The sequence below is a fragment of the Arabidopsis lyrata genome (assembly GCF_000004255.2).
Source record: "Arabidopsis lyrata subsp. lyrata unplaced genomic scaffold ARALYscaffold_2, whole genome shotgun sequence".
Taxonomy (NCBI): domain Eukaryota; kingdom Viridiplantae; phylum Streptophyta; class Magnoliopsida; order Brassicales; family Brassicaceae; genus Arabidopsis; species Arabidopsis lyrata.
The window spans coordinates 15182969-15203391 of NW_003302554.1; the positions used below are offsets into that span (position 1 = coordinate 15182969).

At 37.9% G+C, this 20423-nt stretch overlaps 8 protein-coding genes across 9 annotated transcripts in view; 5 read left to right on the forward strand and 3 right to left on the reverse strand.

The window, feature by feature from the left end:
- LOC9323470 (probable alkaline/neutral invertase F) overlaps nt 1-4629 on the forward strand; it is a 9444-nt gene extending 4815 nt beyond the window's left edge. Inside the window, exon 4 of the mRNA XM_021010215.1 lies at nt 4202-4629. The gene's annotated coding sequence lies outside the window, so the exon portion shown is untranslated. The remainder of the gene's footprint in view (nt 1-4201) is intronic.
- Nucleotides 4630-7365: 2736 nt separating this feature from the next.
- LOC9323471 (transcription factor TCP22) lies at nt 7366-9124 on the forward strand. The gene has a single exon (XM_002887361.2). The coding sequence runs from the start codon at nt 7713-7715 to the stop codon at nt 8847-8849; it is 1137 nt and encodes a 378-aa protein (XP_002887407.1). The 5' UTR covers nt 7366-7712; the 3' UTR covers nt 8850-9124.
- A 41-nt stretch (nt 9125-9165) lies between these two features.
- On the reverse strand, nt 9166-10298 carry LOC9323472. The gene is made up of 2 exons (XM_021035603.1): nt 10070-10298; nt 9166-9595 (listed from the first exon to the last, which is right to left on the reverse strand). The coding sequence occupies exons 1-2, from the start codon at nt 10140-10142 to the stop codon at nt 9378-9380; spliced, it is 291 nt and encodes a 96-aa protein (XP_020891262.1). The 5' UTR covers nt 10143-10298; the 3' UTR covers nt 9166-9377.
- A 182-nt stretch (nt 10299-10480) lies between these two features.
- On the forward strand, nt 10481-11576 carry LOC9324920. Its single transcript, XM_021035599.1, has 3 exons — nt 10481-10906; nt 10990-11042; nt 11114-11576. Exons 1-3 carry the CDS (start codon nt 10574-10576, stop codon nt 11499-11501), a joined length of 774 nt encoding a protein of 257 aa, XP_020891258.1. The 5' UTR covers nt 10481-10573; the 3' UTR covers nt 11502-11576.
- On the reverse strand, nt 11569-14052 carry LOC9323473. Its single transcript, XM_002888811.2, has 5 exons — nt 13267-14052; nt 12714-13172; nt 12252-12629; nt 12100-12167; nt 11569-12012 (listed from the first exon to the last, which is right to left on the reverse strand). Exons 1-5 carry the CDS (start codon nt 13918-13920, stop codon nt 11811-11813), a joined length of 1761 nt encoding a protein of 586 aa, XP_002888857.1. The 5' UTR covers nt 13921-14052; the 3' UTR covers nt 11569-11810.
- Nucleotides 14053-15616: 1564 nt separating this feature from the next.
- LOC9324921 (transcription factor IIIA) lies at nt 15617-18019 on the forward strand. Its single transcript, XM_021035598.1, has 6 exons — nt 15617-15836; nt 15933-16073; nt 16502-16886; nt 17050-17285; nt 17394-17537; nt 17621-18019. Exons 1-6 carry the CDS (start codon nt 15660-15662, stop codon nt 17759-17761), a joined length of 1224 nt encoding a protein of 407 aa, XP_020891257.1. The 5' UTR covers nt 15617-15659; the 3' UTR covers nt 17762-18019.
- A 125-nt stretch (nt 18020-18144) lies between these two features.
- Nucleotides 18145-18731, forward strand: LOC9323474. Its single transcript, XM_002887364.2, has 2 exons — nt 18145-18255; nt 18358-18731. The coding sequence occupies exons 1-2, from the start codon at nt 18210-18212 to the stop codon at nt 18558-18560; spliced, it is 249 nt and encodes an 82-aa protein (XP_002887410.1). The 5' UTR covers nt 18145-18209; the 3' UTR covers nt 18561-18731.
- On the reverse strand, nt 18298-19538 carry LOC110231013 (chaperone protein dnaJ 8, chloroplastic). Of its 2 annotated transcripts, XM_021035600.1 has the most exons (3): nt 19113-19537; nt 18904-18966; nt 18298-18689 (listed from the first exon to the last, which is right to left on the reverse strand). In XM_021035600.1, exons 1-3 carry the CDS (start codon nt 19308-19310, stop codon nt 18567-18569), a joined length of 384 nt encoding a protein of 127 aa, XP_020891259.1. In that variant the 5' UTR covers nt 19311-19537; the 3' UTR covers nt 18298-18566. The 2 variants fall into 2 exon arrangements, with proteins under 2 accessions (XP_020891259.1, XP_020891260.1); XM_021035601.1 differs by lacking the exon at nt 18904-18966 and having other exon boundaries at nt 18551-18689; nt 19113-19538.
- Between the last annotated feature and the right edge of the window lie 885 nt (nt 19539-20423).

Below are 20423 nucleotides of genomic sequence, written 5' to 3' on the forward strand. Positions count from 1 at the left end.
TGCATGGCTTGCTTTTGTTGGTGTTGTATGAACATCTTCTTTGAATGGTAGGGATACGAAGAAGCTTGAGTTTAACCATAGCGGGTGATTACACTTTTGAAGGAACTCCGTGTGTGAATCTGAACATGATGCCATCTTTAGTTCTTCTTCAATTTTGTTGAATTCTGCAGATACTGAGTCTTCGATTGAGAATAGGCGATGCATCGTGGTAAAAGCTTTGTAGAGGTTTTTCCATCTCACGCCTCTTGGTTCTAGAGAAATACCGAACTTCTTCTTCAGTAGCGAATAAGTATCCCACCCAAGGATTAAGTCTTTTCCAGGTGCAGATGAACCTAGTACTTCCTTGGTAACTTGACATCCTGGGAAAAGCTCGATCGTGATTGGTTTTGATTTTAGCTTGACCGTCAGAGATCCTGCATTCGCGACTCTGAAATCTTGTTGATGAGGCATCCACATGGCTCGTGAGAGAATCTTTGGATTTATGATTGTTGTATGAGCTCCTGTGTCGAAGAATGCGATTGCATGCACTGGCTTTTCTCGTTTGGAAGGATCAAAGATGGTTACTGGTAGATGTGGCGTCTGAAGTTCATCTTTCTGAGGGATCTGGGTAATCTTGTAACAACAATCATCGTCTTTGTCATCTTCGGATGAGGATTCTGAAGATTCGTCATAATCCGAATAACTGCATATAGCATCATTCTCGTCACTATCATAAGATAGTATTGACTCGAGATCGTGGTTATCAATATCAAGATCTGGAGCTATCTTGGATATCGAATGAATGAGATACTGCTTCTTCTTTTTAGACTTGTTTGGACAGTCTTTTGCAAAATGCCCCGTTTTTCTGCATAGAAAACATCTTGAAGTTTTCTCGAAGCTTTTCTTTTTCCTAAAGAACCGCTTGCGTTTGATCTTGTTGAAATATTTCGACTTCAAGAATGATTTCTTGGATCCTCTTCGAACTTTTCGTCGATCTTCACATGAACATTTTTTCTTTTTCGAACATTTGATGTTCAGATCTGGGCGAGCACATATCTTCGAAAGATGCTTTGACTTGTCCATGAATTCTGACCAAAATTCTTTTTGCTTGCAAAGCTTGTCAAGAGTTCTGAACACCTGCTGCTGTATCTGTCCAATCGAGATTTCTTCGATTGTCTGCCCTTGATCTCTGATATACAGCTTTGTTTGTTGACTTAGGTAGTCGTCGATGGATGAGAGATACACCTGCTTCAGGCTTGGATTGTTTAGACCATTGAGAGCATAATACCTTCGAGTTTGTCGCTCGAAATGCTTTGCTAAATCTCTCTTCTTCAATGAACAACATTTCGCTGTGTAGAATTCTTCTTGTAGTTGTTCTTTCAAATGGTTTGGGGTGCCAACGAATTCTCTATGTATCTCGCCAAGAAGTAGAGGTATCGTTGTCTGATACACCTGCTGCTGCCGATATTCTCCAAGCGAATTCCACCATTCTTTTAATGCGCCTGACAGTCTCGATGTGAATTGTTGTATCACCACTTCTGTTGGGGAAGTGATTGCTTCGGAGGTCATCCATGCATGAAATTCGTCAAGACGACTATTCCATTTTCCAAAAGGAATGTCATCGAATGTGAACACCATTATCTTTGATGCAAATTGTTTCTTTGGTACGCCTTGAGCTTCATAGCTCATCTCTTCGTCACTTGAAATTTCTTCATAGATTGGCTCTTCTTTTGGAATATGTGACTCGTCTCCGATTGCAAACTGATTTGGAAGAGATTTATCTGTTTCTGATTCATCGACGGAAGAGGTTGAATCTGAAAGAGCTGAGATGTGAGTCATTGTAACAACTGGTACTGACTGCTGCTCTTTTGATTGAACTTGCAATTCTTGTCTTTCATCATCAGATGTTTTTACGAGATTGTCTAGTAAACTAGACATCGAAAACTCGATCATCGCAATTTCTTCTTCTTTTGCAACATCCTCTTTCTTTTCATCTTGAGCGGACTCATGGCTTGATGAAGATGTGAAGCTTGGCTTCTTGGATGGATTGATGTGAAACTCCGAATCTTTGGTACGCCTTGGTTTAGTTCTTGCCACCTTTGTTTTGAAATTGCTGATTGAAGTTGTACCAAACCGAGATGTAAAGGCTTCATCCGAGGATAAGAATCCAGGTACAGGCTGTTTTGGTTTTGGATCTTGATATCCAGACAGAAATCCTGGAGAATATGATTCTTGATATGTGGGTAATCCAGATGACATGTAGTCAAAAGGATTATACAGATTAACTCGCTTCTGATTCTGGACTAGACTTTCTAGGCTTTTCTGAAGATCTTTGAGTTGATATTTAAGATTGGTTTGTTCAGCTTCTTTACTTCTGAACTGAGATGTATTGACCTTCATTTGTTTTGCCATAGCCATCATTTCTTGGTGCAAGTTGCTGAGTTTCTGTTGAATCTCTGATATGGCTCCTTGTAAACTGTTGAATCTTCTATTGTTGTTCTCTGTCATTTGATCAACCTTGTGGCTAATGGATGTCAGTAATTGATTCTGAACAAAGGCATTTTCTGTTTGCCAGTTGAGAACCTTTTCTGCTTGGCTTAATTCGTCGGGTCCAGAGGAGTTGATGTTGTTTGGAACGATTTTTGGTGTATGCAGCACATTGTCTTTGACAAAGTCCTTTGGTGGAGGAAAATCCGTTCTTATCATCATGAGTTGCTGAGTTGCGTCTTCCTTCTTTGTTGAATATTCGACTATGAAGTCGTAGTTGCCTTCACCAAGTGGACCAACTGTAGGATCTCCTTCAAGGTAGCGTTTATAGAGTGGATCCTTCTTTTTTCTCCGTCTTCTTCGCTTTTCATCATCCGATTCATACGAATCTTCTAAACATGCGGTGCATGAACAGACATCGAAGTAACAATGTCCGTTTTCATCTTTGAATGGATATACAACAGTTCCGTTCTGACCAAAAGCGATTGGCTGTAAATCTTTCTTTTTGACGGGATCATAGAACTCTTGCTCTTCAATTTGGATAGTGAATTGAGTAAAGAGCTTCTTTTGAAAAGACGAACTTGGCTTTTCAAACTTTATCTCCGTGGTTCCGTCGCTTCTAGAGTGAAAGCTTACGTCAGATGACTGAATCGGTGCTTGAGATGCTTGATGTATCTTCTCATAGCTTGTTACCCATGACTCTGGCAGTTTTCGTAGCAATTCCTCACGAGATATCTGTCTCGGGATTTGAATAGAGTTGGGTGCTTGCGAAGCCGATGTGACTTCAAGGTATAAAGCTTCATCTGATGCTGGTAATGCAAGATCGAGAGCATGATCTTGGATTCTGTATACGATCTGATGATGTAGAGTTGCTGCCACACTTTCTTCTTGCATAGGTGCTCCGATTAGTTGTAATTGAACCTTAAGCGCCTTCAGGAGATTTGGATCTTGTAGTGAGACATTGAAATTGGGAAACAGTGTTATGAATACTGTTCCTGCGTTCAGCGTTGTTTGTACTGTTCCGATGCAAGCTTGTTGATATGATTTGAGTCTTGAGTCAAGCAAAGCAATCCGTGCTACAACCGGTAAACCTTTTCGTGCGTGTAAGGTTAAACCGATTCGTACTACACCAAAGTGTAGGTGAGTGTAGCCCTGCTGCTGCCATAGCCTTGGAAGATGCTTTGGAATATTTAGCGAGATGAATTGTTCTTCTTCGGTAGCTGGAACTTGACATGATGAAAACTTGCTGGATTGCACATACTCCAATACTCGTCGGCTGGAAGATGGCTTGATTAGATCACGAACACCTTTTACTGAAAAAGCACTAGGCTTTTTAGCAAAGTATTTATAAGGATTAACCAACGGGAGAGTTGTTTCCGGCAATTGATCTCCGGGAACGTATTCGATTTCATACAAGGAATTTATTTTAGAAAGGGAATTATTTCTTTGGATTTTTGGTAAAGTAGATATAGCAAATTGAGAATCTATAGAAGGATTTATCTGAGGGTGTTTGGGAGGCTTAGAAAGAGACATGATTGAGAGTTTGTTTTCCAGAACATTCAAAACGATCAGTCATAAACAATGATTCTCTCTACCTTCACACAAGCCTAGGCTCTGATACCATAATCTTCAGCCCTATTTTATATTTCTAACGCCACCTTTGATTAATTTTGTTTTTTGATTGGATAATCATTCAATTAATATTGTTGACTTATGTGGCTGATGCAAAACGTAGTGCTTCTATGGTTGCTAACGGCGGCAAGCATAAAGACCGGACGACCACAAATAGCACGACGGGCAATAGAGTTGGCGGAGGCACGACTATTGAAAGATGGATGGCCGGAGTACTACGACGGAAAGTCTGGAAGGTTCATCGGAAAACAGGCCAGAAAATTTCAGACATGGTCAATCGCTGGCTATTTGGTGGCCAAGATGATGATGGATGATCCAACGCATGTAGGAATGATCTCAATGGAAGAAGAGAAACATATGAAACCTCCTCTTAAGAGATCTTCTTCTTGGACTTAAAATTATATGATTTCCTTTTTGTGCTTTTTTTTTGGTATTGTATCGCTTTTTAACCATTAACAAAAACAAAAATATTCATAACTCCCAAACTTTAGTATGTGGAATAATCAAGAATGGTTGTCTTTTTTTTTTTTTTTTTTTTTTTCTAATAAACTCTATCGACTATTCGGTCGACCTTGGTATGAACGCATCGAGGTGCTACATAGTGGACTGGTCCACCGTGTTAACAGTTAGGTCTTTACGGGCTACCATTCTACCTATCCCGAGTTTGAAATGCCTTCCGACTAAATGTCAGGGGTAGTCAGACCGCCTGCATTTCTGGCTACCAGGTAAACTAATTGGGCCAATGCCCAACTGACAGACTTTCCAAACAAATGTGTTTTTTGTTTTCAGGGAGAATCGAACTCAGGTTTGGGAGTTTCACCATTTCTCAAAAGTTCCTCTACCACTAGACCACGGATGCTTGGACAAGAATGGTTGTCTCGTGATCATTGTGGTACCATATAGTCTACTACGGACCAACATGTAATTAATAAGGCAATGCATTTAGTCCGTTTAGAAGGAGCCATTGACTATTGACCATTGACCAATCAAAAGTCTTGCAAGACACAATCCGACAGAAACAAATTAGAAAAAAGAAGAAAAAGACGACAGAGTACGACCGTTCGATTAATATCATGTACTTATGCAGCCCCACACTTGCAGTAATTTTTGGTAACTTTACTATGTCAAACGCAATAAAATCTTATGTACCTAATTTATGATACTTGAGGTTATGGATATTTTCGAATATCTCTATGTGAATTAAAAAATAAAGCTACGGTCTACGTCACATGTCATTTAAAAAGACATAATAATGTTGAAATTCTATGTTATACTACTATACTAAGACCATCCGCGGTGTAAGATTTTTTTTATTATTATAATTTAAAGTGAGAGAGAAAAGAGAGATAGAGATACTTACACCCGAGTGTAAACTTACACCCGGGTGTGAAGAGAGAGACAACTTTTACATTATTTCTGTATTTTAAAATAGATACACTCCACGCAAGGATACACCACTACTGCGGATGCCCTAAGATGATACAAAAATCAATTACTTTTATAAGCAAATTGAAAATCTCACACTATAAGTTTTCATATAGCATTTTATGTGCATATAGGTAAACTAATAGAAAAGCAGGTGAAACTCTATAAACCTATAATACATAAACTTTGTGATTCTTTATCCACGATGTATTAAATCCATAGGCCATAGATACTTAGATAGTGTAGCTAGATACAAAATGAGCAAGCAAGCCCTAATATCTCCTAAATCCTATTGGTTTAAGGTTTCTGATCGTAAAACTTCGGCCAAGTTCATTAAAAAAAAAAAAAAACCGGGGAAAAAATCCTAAACAATCATATTTATCTCTCAAATTCATGATCCAACATCATAGTTCTAAAAAAAAGTATTGGATCGCACTTTGTTTACTTTAGGTCAACGAGTTGCTTTTATGTCCTTGTTTTATTCCAGATTTTTAGCCATTATCCCTTTTCTTTAAATTCTTTTGGTGGGAAAAACTTTTTTCTTTTACGTGTAAGACGGTAAAGATCTGTTTTGTCTATACTATCGTCATATACAATTAGTGAATTATCATGGACTTGAAAGTTGAAATCAAAAAATTAATGATAAACTATTCTTCCAGGTATATATATTTCATTCACCCTAAACTAAAATGATCTGTTTTGAGACCAAAGTTAAAGTAATAATCAAGATCTAGCTTTTTTCATGTGGGAATAAGAATATTAAAAAGAAGGCAAAACGGGTTGTTGAGGAGAGTGATTAACATGAGTCACCGCTCACCAGTAACGTCTTTATCGACAAAAAAAAAACAATTTAAAAATGGTGAGTGGATTAGTATTAGCAACCACCAAATAGATTTAACTATAATAAGTTAATTAAACTAATTAGGTGTATATAATTTCTTAACTATACATTAATTAATCTCTACCGTAAATATGATTGTAGTCTTTTCAAATATGAACCAACAAATCTCACAATAGATCTCTCCTTCGCGTTTACACAACAAGAGCTAAACGGTACACATCACGTAGTCTTTATCAAAACACTCTAAAAGGTTAAAGAATTCACCTGAATTAAAGAGTTAATTAGGTGAATGATTCACATACTGAAAAACTTAGCTGGGAAAATAACTCTCAATATTTTTTTTAAGTAAATAACTAAAGCTGATTAGGTGAGAAGACAAAATACATATGGATAGTGTTAAGAAAATTACATATGGATTTAGAAAAACTATATGAAAAACACAACAACAAAACACAAACATTCACCTTATTTCAACAACACACTTATTCATCAAAACATCTACTATAAAAATTCATTTAGATAATGTTATAATAAGCCTTAGAAATTATTCGACAATGAAAAACACGAAACTCAAGAAAAGGGTGGTCGCTTGATAGTATAAAGAAATTGGTTTCTTTGTGTCACTGATTCAATTCTCTTTTAGACGAAGAATCATTTTTAAAATCGGAATAGATTAAAGGTTAGATCTGAATACGGAATAAGATTATGAGTCAAAAATACAGAATTTCCGCGGTTAAAAAAATGTAACTCGACACCAAACACGTAAAATCATAAGATCACCAAAAAAAACATGTAAAATCATAAAACTTAGGTTCTTAATTTTATTTTATTTTTGTTTATAAAAGCCTTTACCTAGGTTCTTAATTACATCATTGATCTATATGACTCACATACTCTAAGAATGTTCCATTCTATTTAATTATTTATTCAAATGAACAAAAATATGAGAAATTACTTTTGCATAAATTACCCAAATGATGAATTTTTTTACTGAGTTTAACCATGGGAAAGCAAAAACAAAGGGTTTTGGACAAGAAAGCAGAACAGTGTAAGAAACAAATAAGTCAAAAAAGGTTGAATTGAATAGAAGAATTTAGATGGATAGTTTCTTCCTGCAATCACACCATTCATATCCACTTGTTTTTATCTCTCTCAATCATTCTCTCCCTCTCCCTCTCTGTTCACAAACTCTATTATAGTAGCTTAGATCTCCTTCCACAGTCACTGCTCTTCTTTTCTTTCTTCAAACGATTGCTTCAGATTTCCCCAGATTTTAGAGAATTCGATATCAAGACTCAGAATTCACATGGGTTTTGTTTAAAAATCACATCTTTTTACGGATTTGAAGATGGAAATTCGCACGAATCAGAATTCCTCTGTTGCGGAGGCGACGCTTCAGCTTAATTCCGGTGATAAACCGTCGCCGGGTTCAATTCCTTTTATCTCCGGTCAACACGGAAACGTAAGCACTTCAGCGACGAGTTCGACTAGCACTAGTTCAGGTAGTGCTCTTGCCGTAGTCAAATCCACCGTGAAAAAGCCGACTAAAGATCGGCACACGAAAGTCGATGGCCGTGGACGGCGAATTCGTATGCCGGCGATGTGCGCCGCTAGAGTTTTTCAGCTTACTAGAGAGTTAGGTCATAAATCTGATGGAGAGACCATCGAGTGGCTTCTCCAACAAGCTGAGCCAGCTATCATCGCTTCTACAGGTACAGGTACGATTCCGGCGAATTTCTCAACGTTAAACGCTTCTTTACGCAGTGGTGGCGGCTCCACCTTATTTTCTCAGTCGTCCAAGTCTTCTTCTTCGCCGCTCTCGTTTCATAGCACCGGAATGTCTCTTTATGAAGACAATAACGGTTCTAACGGATCATCGGTAGATCCTTCTAGGAAGTTACTGAATTCAGCCGCAAACGCGGCTGTTTTCGGTTTTCATCATCAGATGTATCCACCAATAATGGCGACGGAGAGAAATCCGAGTAATTTAGTGAAACCTTATAGAGAAGATTACTTTAAGGAGCCTAGCTCTGCAGCGGAACCAAGCGAGAGTTCTCAGAAAGCGGGTCAGTTTCAGGATCAAGAGTTAGGTCCGGGTCGTGGGACGGCTAATGTGGTGCCTCAACCTATGTGGGCGGTTGCGCCGGGGACTACAAATGGAGGAAGTGCGTTCTGGATGCTTCCGATGAGCGGTTCGGGTGGGCGGGAGCAGTTGCAGCAGCAGCCGGGTCACCAAATGTGGGCGTTTAATCCAGGGAATTATCCGGTTGGGACAGGACGAGTTGTTACTGCACCAATGGGGTCAATGATGTTGGGAGGTCAACAGCTAGGATTAGGAGTGGCAGAGAACAATATGGCGGCTGCAATGCGTGGCAGTAGAGGCGATGGTTTGGCCATGACTCTGGATCAACATCAGCATCAGCTCCAACATCAAGAGCCAAACCAGACTCAAGCTAGTGAAAACGGTGGTGATGACAAAAAGTGACCAATCGTCTTCTCATTCCACCTCATGACATTGTAATGACCACACGCTCGATCTGCGGTTTGGCGATTAGCAACTCCAATTGTGAAACATATGTTTTGGCTGTTGAATGCTGCCATGCCTGATTGACAAAATATGGTGAAACAGATATGGTTTTAAGCTTTTGAACAGATTTGTCACATCATTTGTGGGTTTTTGTGTGTCAGTGTGTTTTCTTGATTTCATCTGTCCTTTCGATTGTGCTTATGATTAATAGATATGTGAATATGTTGATCTTTCTTGGCTTTTGGGTTCTACGAATCTCAAACAAAACTTTCACTTCGAATCAAAGTAATAAAAAATATATCTGTCAGATTATCATTATTGCAGCATCAAACAGCCAGCAAAAGAGGAAGAAACAGAACACTTTACCATAACGATAAGACTTGTGGATAAGATCCAAAGGGAAAAAAGAAACTCTCTTGCAAAAGCAGAGTTTGAGAATTCATACAAATTATTTCAAACAGGGAACAAGAGCATGCCCTTAGGGACTCAACCAGAAGTGGTCTTCCTCTGCTGGAAAACGACTGCGAAGATAGGAACCCCAACACCGATGCTGAAAGCGGTGAAGACACCGAGAGACATCTTGAGAGCTTGGTACTTCATGCGGTCCAAATTGTACATGTGTTTTGCGTGGAGGTAGTATTCGTCGTAACCATGTCCTCCTCCGCTCATCTTCTTAACTCCAGTCGAGTGGAAGCTTCTACTCACTGTTGATGATGATAACAAAGAAATCTTCAGCAAGTTTTGAAAATGTACCAATCAAGCACTCATAAATCATCTTATAGCTTATTCAGCTTCAAGAAATACATCAAAACAAGCTGATCCTAGTACACACTTCTACGTAAATGCTTGCAGAAAAATGGAGTCTTTTACCGATCAACCAAAACTATCAAAGCATGATGAACATGGAAATTTCCATACCTGATAAAGTTTCGTAAGCAAAATCTGTACTTTGATAGGTTCCATGAAACAATGAAAGAGAATATGTTCTACAAACAAAATTCGAATCCCAAAATTCAAACACTTTGATAAGACAAACATGGAGCAATCAACGAAGAATCGCATCGGAATCACTCCGCGGCTAATCAGAAACATCGATATCTAAGCAATCAAACAAAACCCTAGACTACAGAAAGGGGAAAAACAAAACCAATTAATCAGATGTTTTTGTTGGTACTGACCAGATCTAGAGACTGATGCTTCGGATGAAGCAATGATCTTGGAGACAGATCTGATGCTGGTGCTCAACGCCATGATTCAGAACTAATCGAGAAATTGCAAATGATGAACTACCTCTCTGGAATTTTTACGGCGAATTTGTTTGGAGAAGACTGAGAAATGGGATGATATCTCTCTCACAAGTGCAAGCGACATTTTATTTGGGCCCGGCCCATTAACTCTCACACAAGGCCTTTTAAGGAAAGTCAGAATAAAAATTCATGTAATTTTCTATGATGAACATGAACTAATTTTTGTTTTCAAATCGCCACGTGTAGGGTCTCCATTTGTCCACGTAGCTGAATTATTTTATCTTTTTCCAAGTCCTTGATGGTCCTCTTCTTATTGACCACAAAAAAAACATACGATGGAAGCAAGAAGCGTATCTTATCTCAACATTTCAAGTTAAAACGCACGAAAATGAAAACACTAAAGATTCTTTTTTGAAAAATGCTAGAAAAATAAACATGGCTCACTTGTCACAGAGCCTCTACTCCGCCGCCGCTAGACCAAAGTTTCCATATCCTGGAAGCTGCGGCCAAGGAATATATCGACAGAAGCTGACGTGGAGCCGCTTTCCGGTGATCTTACGGTGCGCATCGACCGAATCGTTAACGAGTTTGACTCAGAATAATGCGACGGAGATAGAGTTGAAGCATCTAGTGAGTCAACACGGGTGGGATGTGAGGAGATTGAATAGAGACGACGAGGATGAGATCAGGAGAGTGTCTCTGGTTCAAGCCGAAGCTTTCCACATCCCTCTCGCTCTTTTTAATGATTTTTTCTTTATGTTTTTTCAGGTTTGTTTACTTTCACAGCAAAATTTTCATATCTGTTAAAAAACTTCAATATAAATGAAGATTTTTGCTAATTTATATTGCAGGCAGAGGTTCTCTCAGCACTTCTTTACAAACTAAAGAATTCACCACCAGACAGGTAAAACAAATAACAAAAACATTGTAGTTTTAAATTGTAATTTGATTAGAAAAGTTATAAAAACGTGGCAGATATGCATGTCTCGTGGCGGAGCAAACGAGCCAACCAGAAACTTCGTCGAGTTCAAGTGTCCTCGGAGTAGTTGATGTCACAGCTCAAACGGAAAGTTCAGTACTTTGCCATTTTCCCGGCGTCGAAGAATATCTTTACGTCTCGGGTTTAGCCGTCTCAAAAGCTCAAAGGAGAAAGAAGATGGCAAGTACATTGTTAAAGGCATGTGATGTTTTGTGTTACCTGTGGGGTTTCAAGCTTCTTGCTCTAAGAGCTTATGAAGACGATGCAGCCGCTAGAAATCTTTACTCTAATGCGGGTTACAGCGTGGTCGAGACTGACCCGTTGTGGACCTCTACTTGGATAGGCAGAAAGCGCCGCGTTCTTATGACTAAACGCTTTTCGTAAGCGTTTTCTTCATGTACATTTTGGTTAAAACAATAAAAACACTACCATATCAGATACAAAAACTGAAAACTGAAATTTCAGACGACCAACAAGATTTCAAGAAACAAATTATCCAGAGATCAAACTTTTATACAAAAGGGTTAAGCTAAACGGCACGACCATGTTTCGTTTCTACATCTAAGATGGACAAAAGCGGCAGATAACGTTTTTTCCTAAACAAACGATATAAAAGCCGATCGAAACTATTGACATTCGATAACCTGACACGCTCCCTAGGAGCGAATAAAAACAGAGTCAGAGAATGGACAGTCACGCAGACGGTCTGGAGAGGAGTGACTTGAGATCTAGAGGCGGGAGTTCTAATCCCGGGACATGATTGCCTGCTGGTCCCATCCAGAGACCGCCATTCTGATGCGGTAGCAGTACTGGTGACTGACTGTTGCTCTTCTCTGTAGATGTTTCTTGCTTCTTCTTCACAAATTCAAAGAACTCAGCAACTTGGCGTGCATACCTTTTGACAACATCAATCAAGAAAATATCTGTAAGATTTAGGATTTCAAATAAGTTATGGTGACATTACACTAGTGTGAGAACTTACTGTTTCTTTGCTTCAGTATCCTTGCTGAAGTCGATATTAGGTTCACAGTCCAAAACCAGAGCAGGGACCTGTTAAAACCAATGAACCAGCCTAAGCAAAATCTATCTTAAGACTTTTTAGTACAAAGAAAGGAAAAAACGAGATAAGCTTACCTTCTGGATACTAGAATGCATATGATTTCCTTCCAAGTAAAAGACACGGTCTTTTATATCAGGATGCAGAGAGTTGTCCATGTGTAAAGATGGCCTACTAACAGACAATACACCATGGTTTCCGCTCTCAAACGGGAGCAGCCAGCTCTCATGCTTCTCGTGCAAATCTTGGAGGTATTTCAGTGAGACTCCACCTTCTTCTGCTCGTTTCCTGAGCATCATCCGCTTGTGGCAAGTGTCTGGACTTGCCCTTAAGTATATAAACCCATCAGGAACAAGTCCAGGTAAAGAAGAGACAACCGGATCAAACCAAGAGTCGTAGATGCTGATCTCCATCTCATTCATCCATTTCGCTTCATGAACCGCACGCACAAACACCTAAACACCAAGTTCCACAACATATTAAGTTTGCAATCACACATTGCAAACTATCAATTTTAATAACATTTGATTTAAATTTACCATTCTGTCACTGAAGACACTCCTTTCCATCAACCTGAGAGGTTTAACCCCAGAAGCAGACTCTTTCTCCTGCATCAGCCGAGTGACGAACACATAGTTCTGGAAAGTATAAGCATACCTTTGAGGCTCAGAGTAGAAAGCATCCAATATATTGAAATGGTCAGGTCCAACATCTTGCCATTTATCAACTGGCTCAGGAACAATCTCAACAAGGTCTTGTAACTCAACCGTCTCGTTCGCTATCCTCTGAAGAAAAGTTGATTTACCAACACTAATGTTCCCTTCAACACAAAACGTCAAACGTTTCTTCACATTTACATTAGGTTCAGGGCCAGAATCCTTTAACTCATCATCCACACTCTCTTTAATAAACGTTGTTATACTCTCCGCATGGTTCCTATGTATAATCCCAACAGAGCTCCTAAGATAATCAACCATCTTCTGACTTGCTTTCCAAAACTGAGATTACAAATCAACCAACCACAAAAAAAGTTTGAAACTTTCAACCATTATCTCGAAACCCACAAGCTAAATTTGAAGATTCAAACATTACCTTATCTTTATAGAGCTTCTTGAGCTCTGCAACATCTCCAATTCCATTATCAACAAGCTTTCTCTGATTCCTTAAACCAACTCCAGGAATCTTAAGCAAATCTGGATTACCAACAAATTCACCACTTCCATTAGAGCTCCGATTTCTACGGCTCATCCTCACTGGCTTCTCAACCTTATCCGTCGAATCATTATCTTTCTCTTCTTCATCGTCTCCGTCAGAGTCACCTTCGCTCTCAACGACTGCTCCAGTAGTAGCATTAACCGGGGTTAAGCCACCAGTAGAGTCTGAGCAAAACAAAGCACGCCAAGTCCCGGTTCGACCGACCCAAGCCCGGTTGGTACCGTCGATTGAACACCGACAAGTCCGGTAACCAGCTGTTGAGAACCGTACCGACGCCGGCGCCGGTTTATGAACACTCCTCTGTAGATAAGCAGAGAAACCAACACCGCCTGAAGAAAGAGAAGCCGTTCTCGTCGGCATAGCGGAAGTAGAGAAGAAACAAGTAGAGAGAGGTTTGGGACTGGAACAAGGAGTGAGATTTTTGACGGGGGTCTTAAACCCTAGAGAGATAAACCCGGCGGCGAAAGAGTTCACCGGAGTAGAGAGAACAGGGGTTGAAGAAGTGGTACTTTTGCACAGAATCTTCTGCATCGTTTTCGTTACACGAGCATTTCACATCACTCAAGAGAAAATAGAAACCCTAGTTTCAGAGAGAAGATAACAAAGAGGGCTTTTGTGTGGGTTTTGGTTTGGGCGCAAAGACAGAGGAAGAAGAAGAGAGAAAGTTGCGTTTAGGGTTTTTAATTTTATTGATTAAAATCATTAATTTCAATTTTGTGGTGTGGTTAATTATTTAATTAGAAGATATGATTATGGGATTAATACGTTTTTTTAATAATCGTTATGGGGAAATACGTAAAAAAATGGTGATGTGTCCGTGAGGTGTTATTTGTCATCTTTACGAAGTTGTGTAGCACACATGACACGTGCTGATAACGAATAAGTAAATAATCATTTTTTAAAAACAAAATCGCTTGTTTTTGAATTGGACTGGTTCCGTCTTTTATTTGGGCCTAGCCTTTGTTAAAACGATGACCTAATTGAGCTTATCGACTGTAATTTTTTTCGAAAGTGTTACATGTAGGCCCATTTCATTAAATGGACCGATTGTGACGTTTCAATTTTGTTCCTTTTTTTTTCCTGGCAACAATTTGTTTTTTATTTATGACAATTGAGATATTATTTTTATAGTGAGGTTACAACAATTAACAAGACGACTTCAAATAGTAATTGATTTCTAAATTAGTACATTTCGGATTTCATGTTCCTAAATTTATAATTTATATATACTTTTAACCCACTCCAATTGTCTTACAGTTTTTATTAAATTCATAGAAAAATCGATGAGATTTGGAAGAGAAAAGAAATATAGAAAAAACCGAGAACACCTATACATCATATATTGTTTCTCTCCCTGATCTTGTTGATTTTACGCTGAATCCGATAAAAAAAACCGTGAGATAATTTTTTTTCTTTTAAATGATTGTAAAATTAGTTTCAACCAAAAAACATTTGTTTACATATAATGAATTCTTTGATGTTTTAATAGAAATAAGCTAGGTTGCATGGAATCAGAAGCGGGTACGCGGAAGCGAAGCGTTTGGAAACGTGGAAGCGATTTTTTATAAAAATTATAGAAAGTGGGTACGTGTTGGAAGCGTATATAAAAATTAATATATATATATATATAATAAACATTAAACATTATATCATATAAAAAATTATAATTAACATACAAATCTAATACATAAATTCTAAATATCTCTCTATATTTAAAAATCAAATAGTGTATGTTTACAATAGAGAAAAGTCAAATAGTTCATAGTCAAAAATTTCATATTTCTTATTTATTTTGTGACATCAAATTTTTTAAATGGAAGCGCAAGCTTCCAAAATAGCTTCCAAAATAGAATCGTAAGCTTCCAAGGAGCTTCTAAAATGAATTTTTTAGAAGCGTTATGGAAGCGAGATTCCGAAAACTTCCAAAAGCTTTTGATTCCGACTAAGATTCCGAAGCGGGAAGCGGACCTCCGACGAAGCTTCCGTTCTTCTTAGGAAATAAGAGCTTATAATTAAAACATAACAAAAACAGAGCCAGATCATCATCATCTCGTTTAGTTGCGTGCAGTTCAATAGATCTTGAAAGGCCCATTATAAGAAACTATTTAAAAAGTTAGATGGGCTTAAAAAGGCCCATTATATAATCAAAAGCCCAAGTTTTCTAGGTTAGATTTCTCTCATTCCGGGAAAAAGAAGCTAATATATAAAATTATAAATGGCCGTTGCTGCTTCTAGATCTTGTTACTTCATCTTCTATAGTGCGGCGTCTGATGGAGGAGATAAACCCTAGTTCTTGTGTTGACAATCAGAGAGACATGGCGGAAGAAGCTAAAAAGGACGTGAAGACGTCGGCGAAGAAGGATATACGCAATTATCTCTGCCAGTATTGCGGAATCAGTAGATCTAAAAAGTATCTCATCACATCACACATCCAATCTCATCATCAGGTTTGAGATCTTTCGATTCCAATATCTCATCTGTTGCATCGTGATGAATTGGTGATGGTTTGTTGAATTGAGAGTTTGTCTGATTCGTTTGTTTAGATGGAACTTGAAGAGGAAAGAGATGATGAAGATTGTGAGGTTGAAGAAGAGTTTTCAAGTAAACATACTTGTCAAGAATGTGGTGCTGAGTTTAAGAAGCCTGCTCACTTGAAGCAGCATATGCAGAGCCACTCTCTCGAGGTAGATTTATGCGTCCTTTTCAATTTCTCTCATGAGAACTCGATTTGTTCTCGTTCTGTGTGTTGCAGCTACAGATGGAGATACATAGAGATATTCGTGGGTTTTGCTTAGTTTTGAGTTATGTTCTTATTGTGAGCTAAAAGTTCATGCCTTTGCAGGAAATAAATGGCCTTTTGTTTAATTCAAAAGGTTCTGACTTGTATAATTGCGTGAGGCATTGGATCCCAAAGAGAGAACTCCAAAATGCGAGGCTACATGTTATGGACTAGTATCAGGTTGGGAGACCTCCTGAGAAGCTCCAGCAAGTAAGCCTCGATCACGCAAAAGTTTGAGGTCTGATGTTCTTTAGCTTGTATTGTTCTATATTGCTTTGGATTTTGTTTCACTAGTGAGCTATGTTTCTGATGGTTCACTTTTATGGTATGTAGAGACCTTTTGCTTGCTATGTGGATGATTGTGCTACTAGCTATAGGAGAAAGGACCATCTCAATAGGCATCTTCTTACACATAAAGGGAAGCTCTTTAAGTGTCCGAAGGAGAATTGCAAGAGTGAATTCTCAGTACAGGGCAATGTTAGTAGGCATGTTAAGAAATGTCATAGTAGTGGCGACAGTGATAAGGACACTACTGGTAAGGGCGATAGTGATAAGGAAAATGCTGGTAATGGTGATAGTGGTAAAGACAACACTGGTAATGGCGATTCTCAACCCTCTGAATGTTCAACTGGTCAGAAGAAGCTTGTCTGCAAAGAAATTGGTTGTGGGAAAGCCTTTAAGTATCCTTCACAGCTGCAAAAGCATCAGGATTCTCATGGTAATTCCACCTTCCTACTTCTGTTTTCCCTCTAGTTTAGTATCCTGGGCATATGAAGATTTCCACGTTTGCTTTCTATATGTTTTGTTAAAAACCAAAGACAGCTGTTTCTTAAAGCTTTTTAGATTTCCAATCTCTTAAGGTTTTGGATTTACATATGCAGTGAAATTGGACTCTGTGGAGGCTTTTTGTTCTGAGCCTGGGTGTATGAAGTACTTTACAAACGAAGAATGCCTCAAGGCACACATAAGATCCTGCCATCAGCACATCAACTGTGAGATATGTGGTTCTAAGCATCTTAAAAAGAACATCAAGAGACATCTACGGACTCATGATGAAGATTCCTCACCAGGAGAATTCAAGTGTGAAGTTGAGGGTTGCTCTTCAACTTTCTCAAAGGTAAAGAAACATCCTGAGCTACTTAAACTAATATAGCCCAATAGCCAAAACAAGTATTGCTTTCCAGATTATTCATAATCTCTAATTTACATTACCATGATTTTTCAGGCTTCTAATCTTCAGAAACACGTGAAAGCAGTGCACGAGGATTTACGACCCTTTGTCTGCGGTTTTCCAGGTTGTGGCATGAGATTTGCTTACAAACATGTCAGAAACAACCACGAGAATTCTGGATGTCACGTTTATACCTGCGTAAGTTTATCCCCAACCTACATTCTGATTTTTGTGACAAACTCGAAGAGTAGAATCTCACATATAACTGAACGTGGTTTCAGGGTGATTTTGTCGAAACTGATGAAGATTTCACCTCAAGACCGAGAGGTGGACTAAAGAGGAAGCAAGTCACAGCGGAAATGCTGGTACGAAAGAGGGTCATGCCTCCCCGGTTTGATTCAGAAGAACACGAGACTTGCTAGTAGTATGTACAAAAGAAGATCCAGAACTGCAGACGATAATAGTAGTAGTATTAGTCTTCTGGTGTTTTGTGTAAAGTTCTTTTTGTTTGTGTGTTAGAAAGAAATATAGAACGACAATAGTAAGTAGTAATTTTAATTTAGTAATGTCTTGGAATCTAAGTTTATTTCAACCTTTTTTCCTATCACGGCTTTAATGTATTTGAACCCAACATTTGAAGATAAGCTTTGCGATGAGATAAAGTCCAATCTTCAAGTCTCTTTTTTCGTCTCATATTGAAACCTTTAGTGGTTTGGTCAAAGTAAACTAGACTTTGACTGTTCAACCTATTCAAAAGTCAACGGTAGGAGTTAATAATTCATGTTTTGCATAAAAGCCAACATGTTAAGTGTCATCACTAGTGTGGCTTCTATATAAAAGCCAGGATAAGTAGAAATCCTCCAAGAAAGTATGGCTTCTATATACAAGATTTGGGTGATGTCTCTCATCGTAGCAGGTTCAGCTTTTTATAAAGAAACATACAAATTTCTATCCTCAATTATGTAACCGATCATGTTTGATCATATTTATTGTTTTATTGTTTTGAAAAATCCATTAGGAGCTATTCTAGGAGGAGTAATCCCTGGAGTTACTACAACGAAAACAGCGATCGCGTGTCCTCTCTATTGCTTACAAGTAGAGTACATGACTTGTCGTTCTTCCGGCGAAGAGAAGCTTCCTCCAAAATGCAATTGTTGCCTTGCTCCAAAAAATTGTACTCTCCATCTCTCTGATTCTACATCTATCCATTGTAACAAATGATTATGTCTAGTAAGAAATACCTGATGGTATCCCTCCTTCGAATCCCATCCATTCCTCCCACTCATCGATTTCACCCATTTCTGTAATCTCCTCTTCTTCTACTTCTTTCTCAAACTTTTGCATCAAACACTGAAATTTAATGAATATTAGAGAAAGTTTTCAATGTTTTATTCAAATATGTTGAAAAACATTATAAGGGTTCAATTACGTTATACCATGGCTAGTTAAACATCACATAATCAAGAAGTAAAAAAATATTACGGATTTTTTTTTAATCCTAATTGAAGAAAAATTAAATATCCAAAAAATCAAGAAACCAGAAAGAAGAAAAAAAAGAAAAAACCTCGTAAGCGGATTTGATCTCCTTGAAATCTTTATCCTGTCCCTTGTGCAAATCTGGATGATACTGCAATAACTCATTTTGTCTTATTTAATTATAATCCTTCCTTTTGTTTTCTTGATTTGATTCGTCAAATATCATAAAGTTTTTTGAACTTTCTTTAAAAAAAAAAAAGCGAAAATAGACACAAAAAGGGACAAACAAGAATTAACCTTAAGAGCGAGACGTTTGAAGGCACGTTTGACTTCGGTTTGGGAAGCGAGAGGGGTCAAGCCAAGAATCGTGTAATGGCTAAGATCTGGTGACGAACAACATCTTGTCTGAAACCGGATTAACCGGCGGCTATCGGTTTGCATGGTGGTGGAACCAGGGTGATTCGTCGGAGCTCTGAACCGGAAATTTCGTATCATCGTTTCTTCTTCTTCACCAACCAAACATTTTAGGATTATTACAAATCTTTTTTTTTTTTATTCTTTCCCTTTTTGGGACTTGGTGATGGACCTTTTATCTTGTACCCGACGGTATGGTCTATTGGATATCCGATTATCCGATTCACATTCCGATGTCATGTCGGTGTTTATTTATGTATTTTTTATATTTATGTGTTCCTTTGTTCGCGGTTTGGTCCTAAAAAACGATATAAATGTATTAAAAACAATATTGTTTTGTCTACAAAGCCACAAACAACTGATTCTGTAAAATGCCCATATAATATAAAAAGGTGAATTGTGCCACTATGAAATACTTCTTTCTCCAAATTATGAAAATAAATAATTATATGAAATTCCACATATAGAAGTTAATTTCACAAAAATAATCCAACATTGTTCTTAACAGAAAAAAAGAAAAAGAAAAAGCATAATCCAACATTGTTCCAAATTTTATCCAGAAAAAAGAAAGAAAGAAAACATTGTTACTCCTTTTTTGTCTTAAAACTTCTTGAAATCATCGTCGACGCTCCACCCGTTTTCGAAACCAGCTGAAAGATAAAATTATAGCTCACAATCACAAAACTAATATGAATATAAAAGTGTGTGTAAAATTTATACTAACCGATATCAAACATCGATTGAGGTGGGAGTTCATGCATTAAACTGAGGAGATCGTCGTCTATATCTCCTAAGATCTCTTCGTCAGTTTTAGGAGGAACTGAAAATTTACCAATTAAGAATCAAACAATAACATTTTTGTCAAGTACTTCGTAACAAAAATAGTATAGTTTAACGTTCTCACCTGTTTCATCAATTTTACATCCACTCTCTATATTAGTAACTTCCACAACGTTGTCGTTGGCCTCATTATCATTCTGTAAAAAAAGAAAATTAAGTTTTATCGATAAAAATTATATATTTTCACTACATAACTTAATATTTATCGAAAATTATCATCAATTTTTTTTTTTTATCCAAATATAAATAGAATAGGTGAAAAGTATTAAATTAGATATTTGCGTTTGTAAAGCACCTCTGTGTCAACTATGGTAGAGGGTGGTTCAATTTGCATGGTCAAATGTTCCTGTAAAA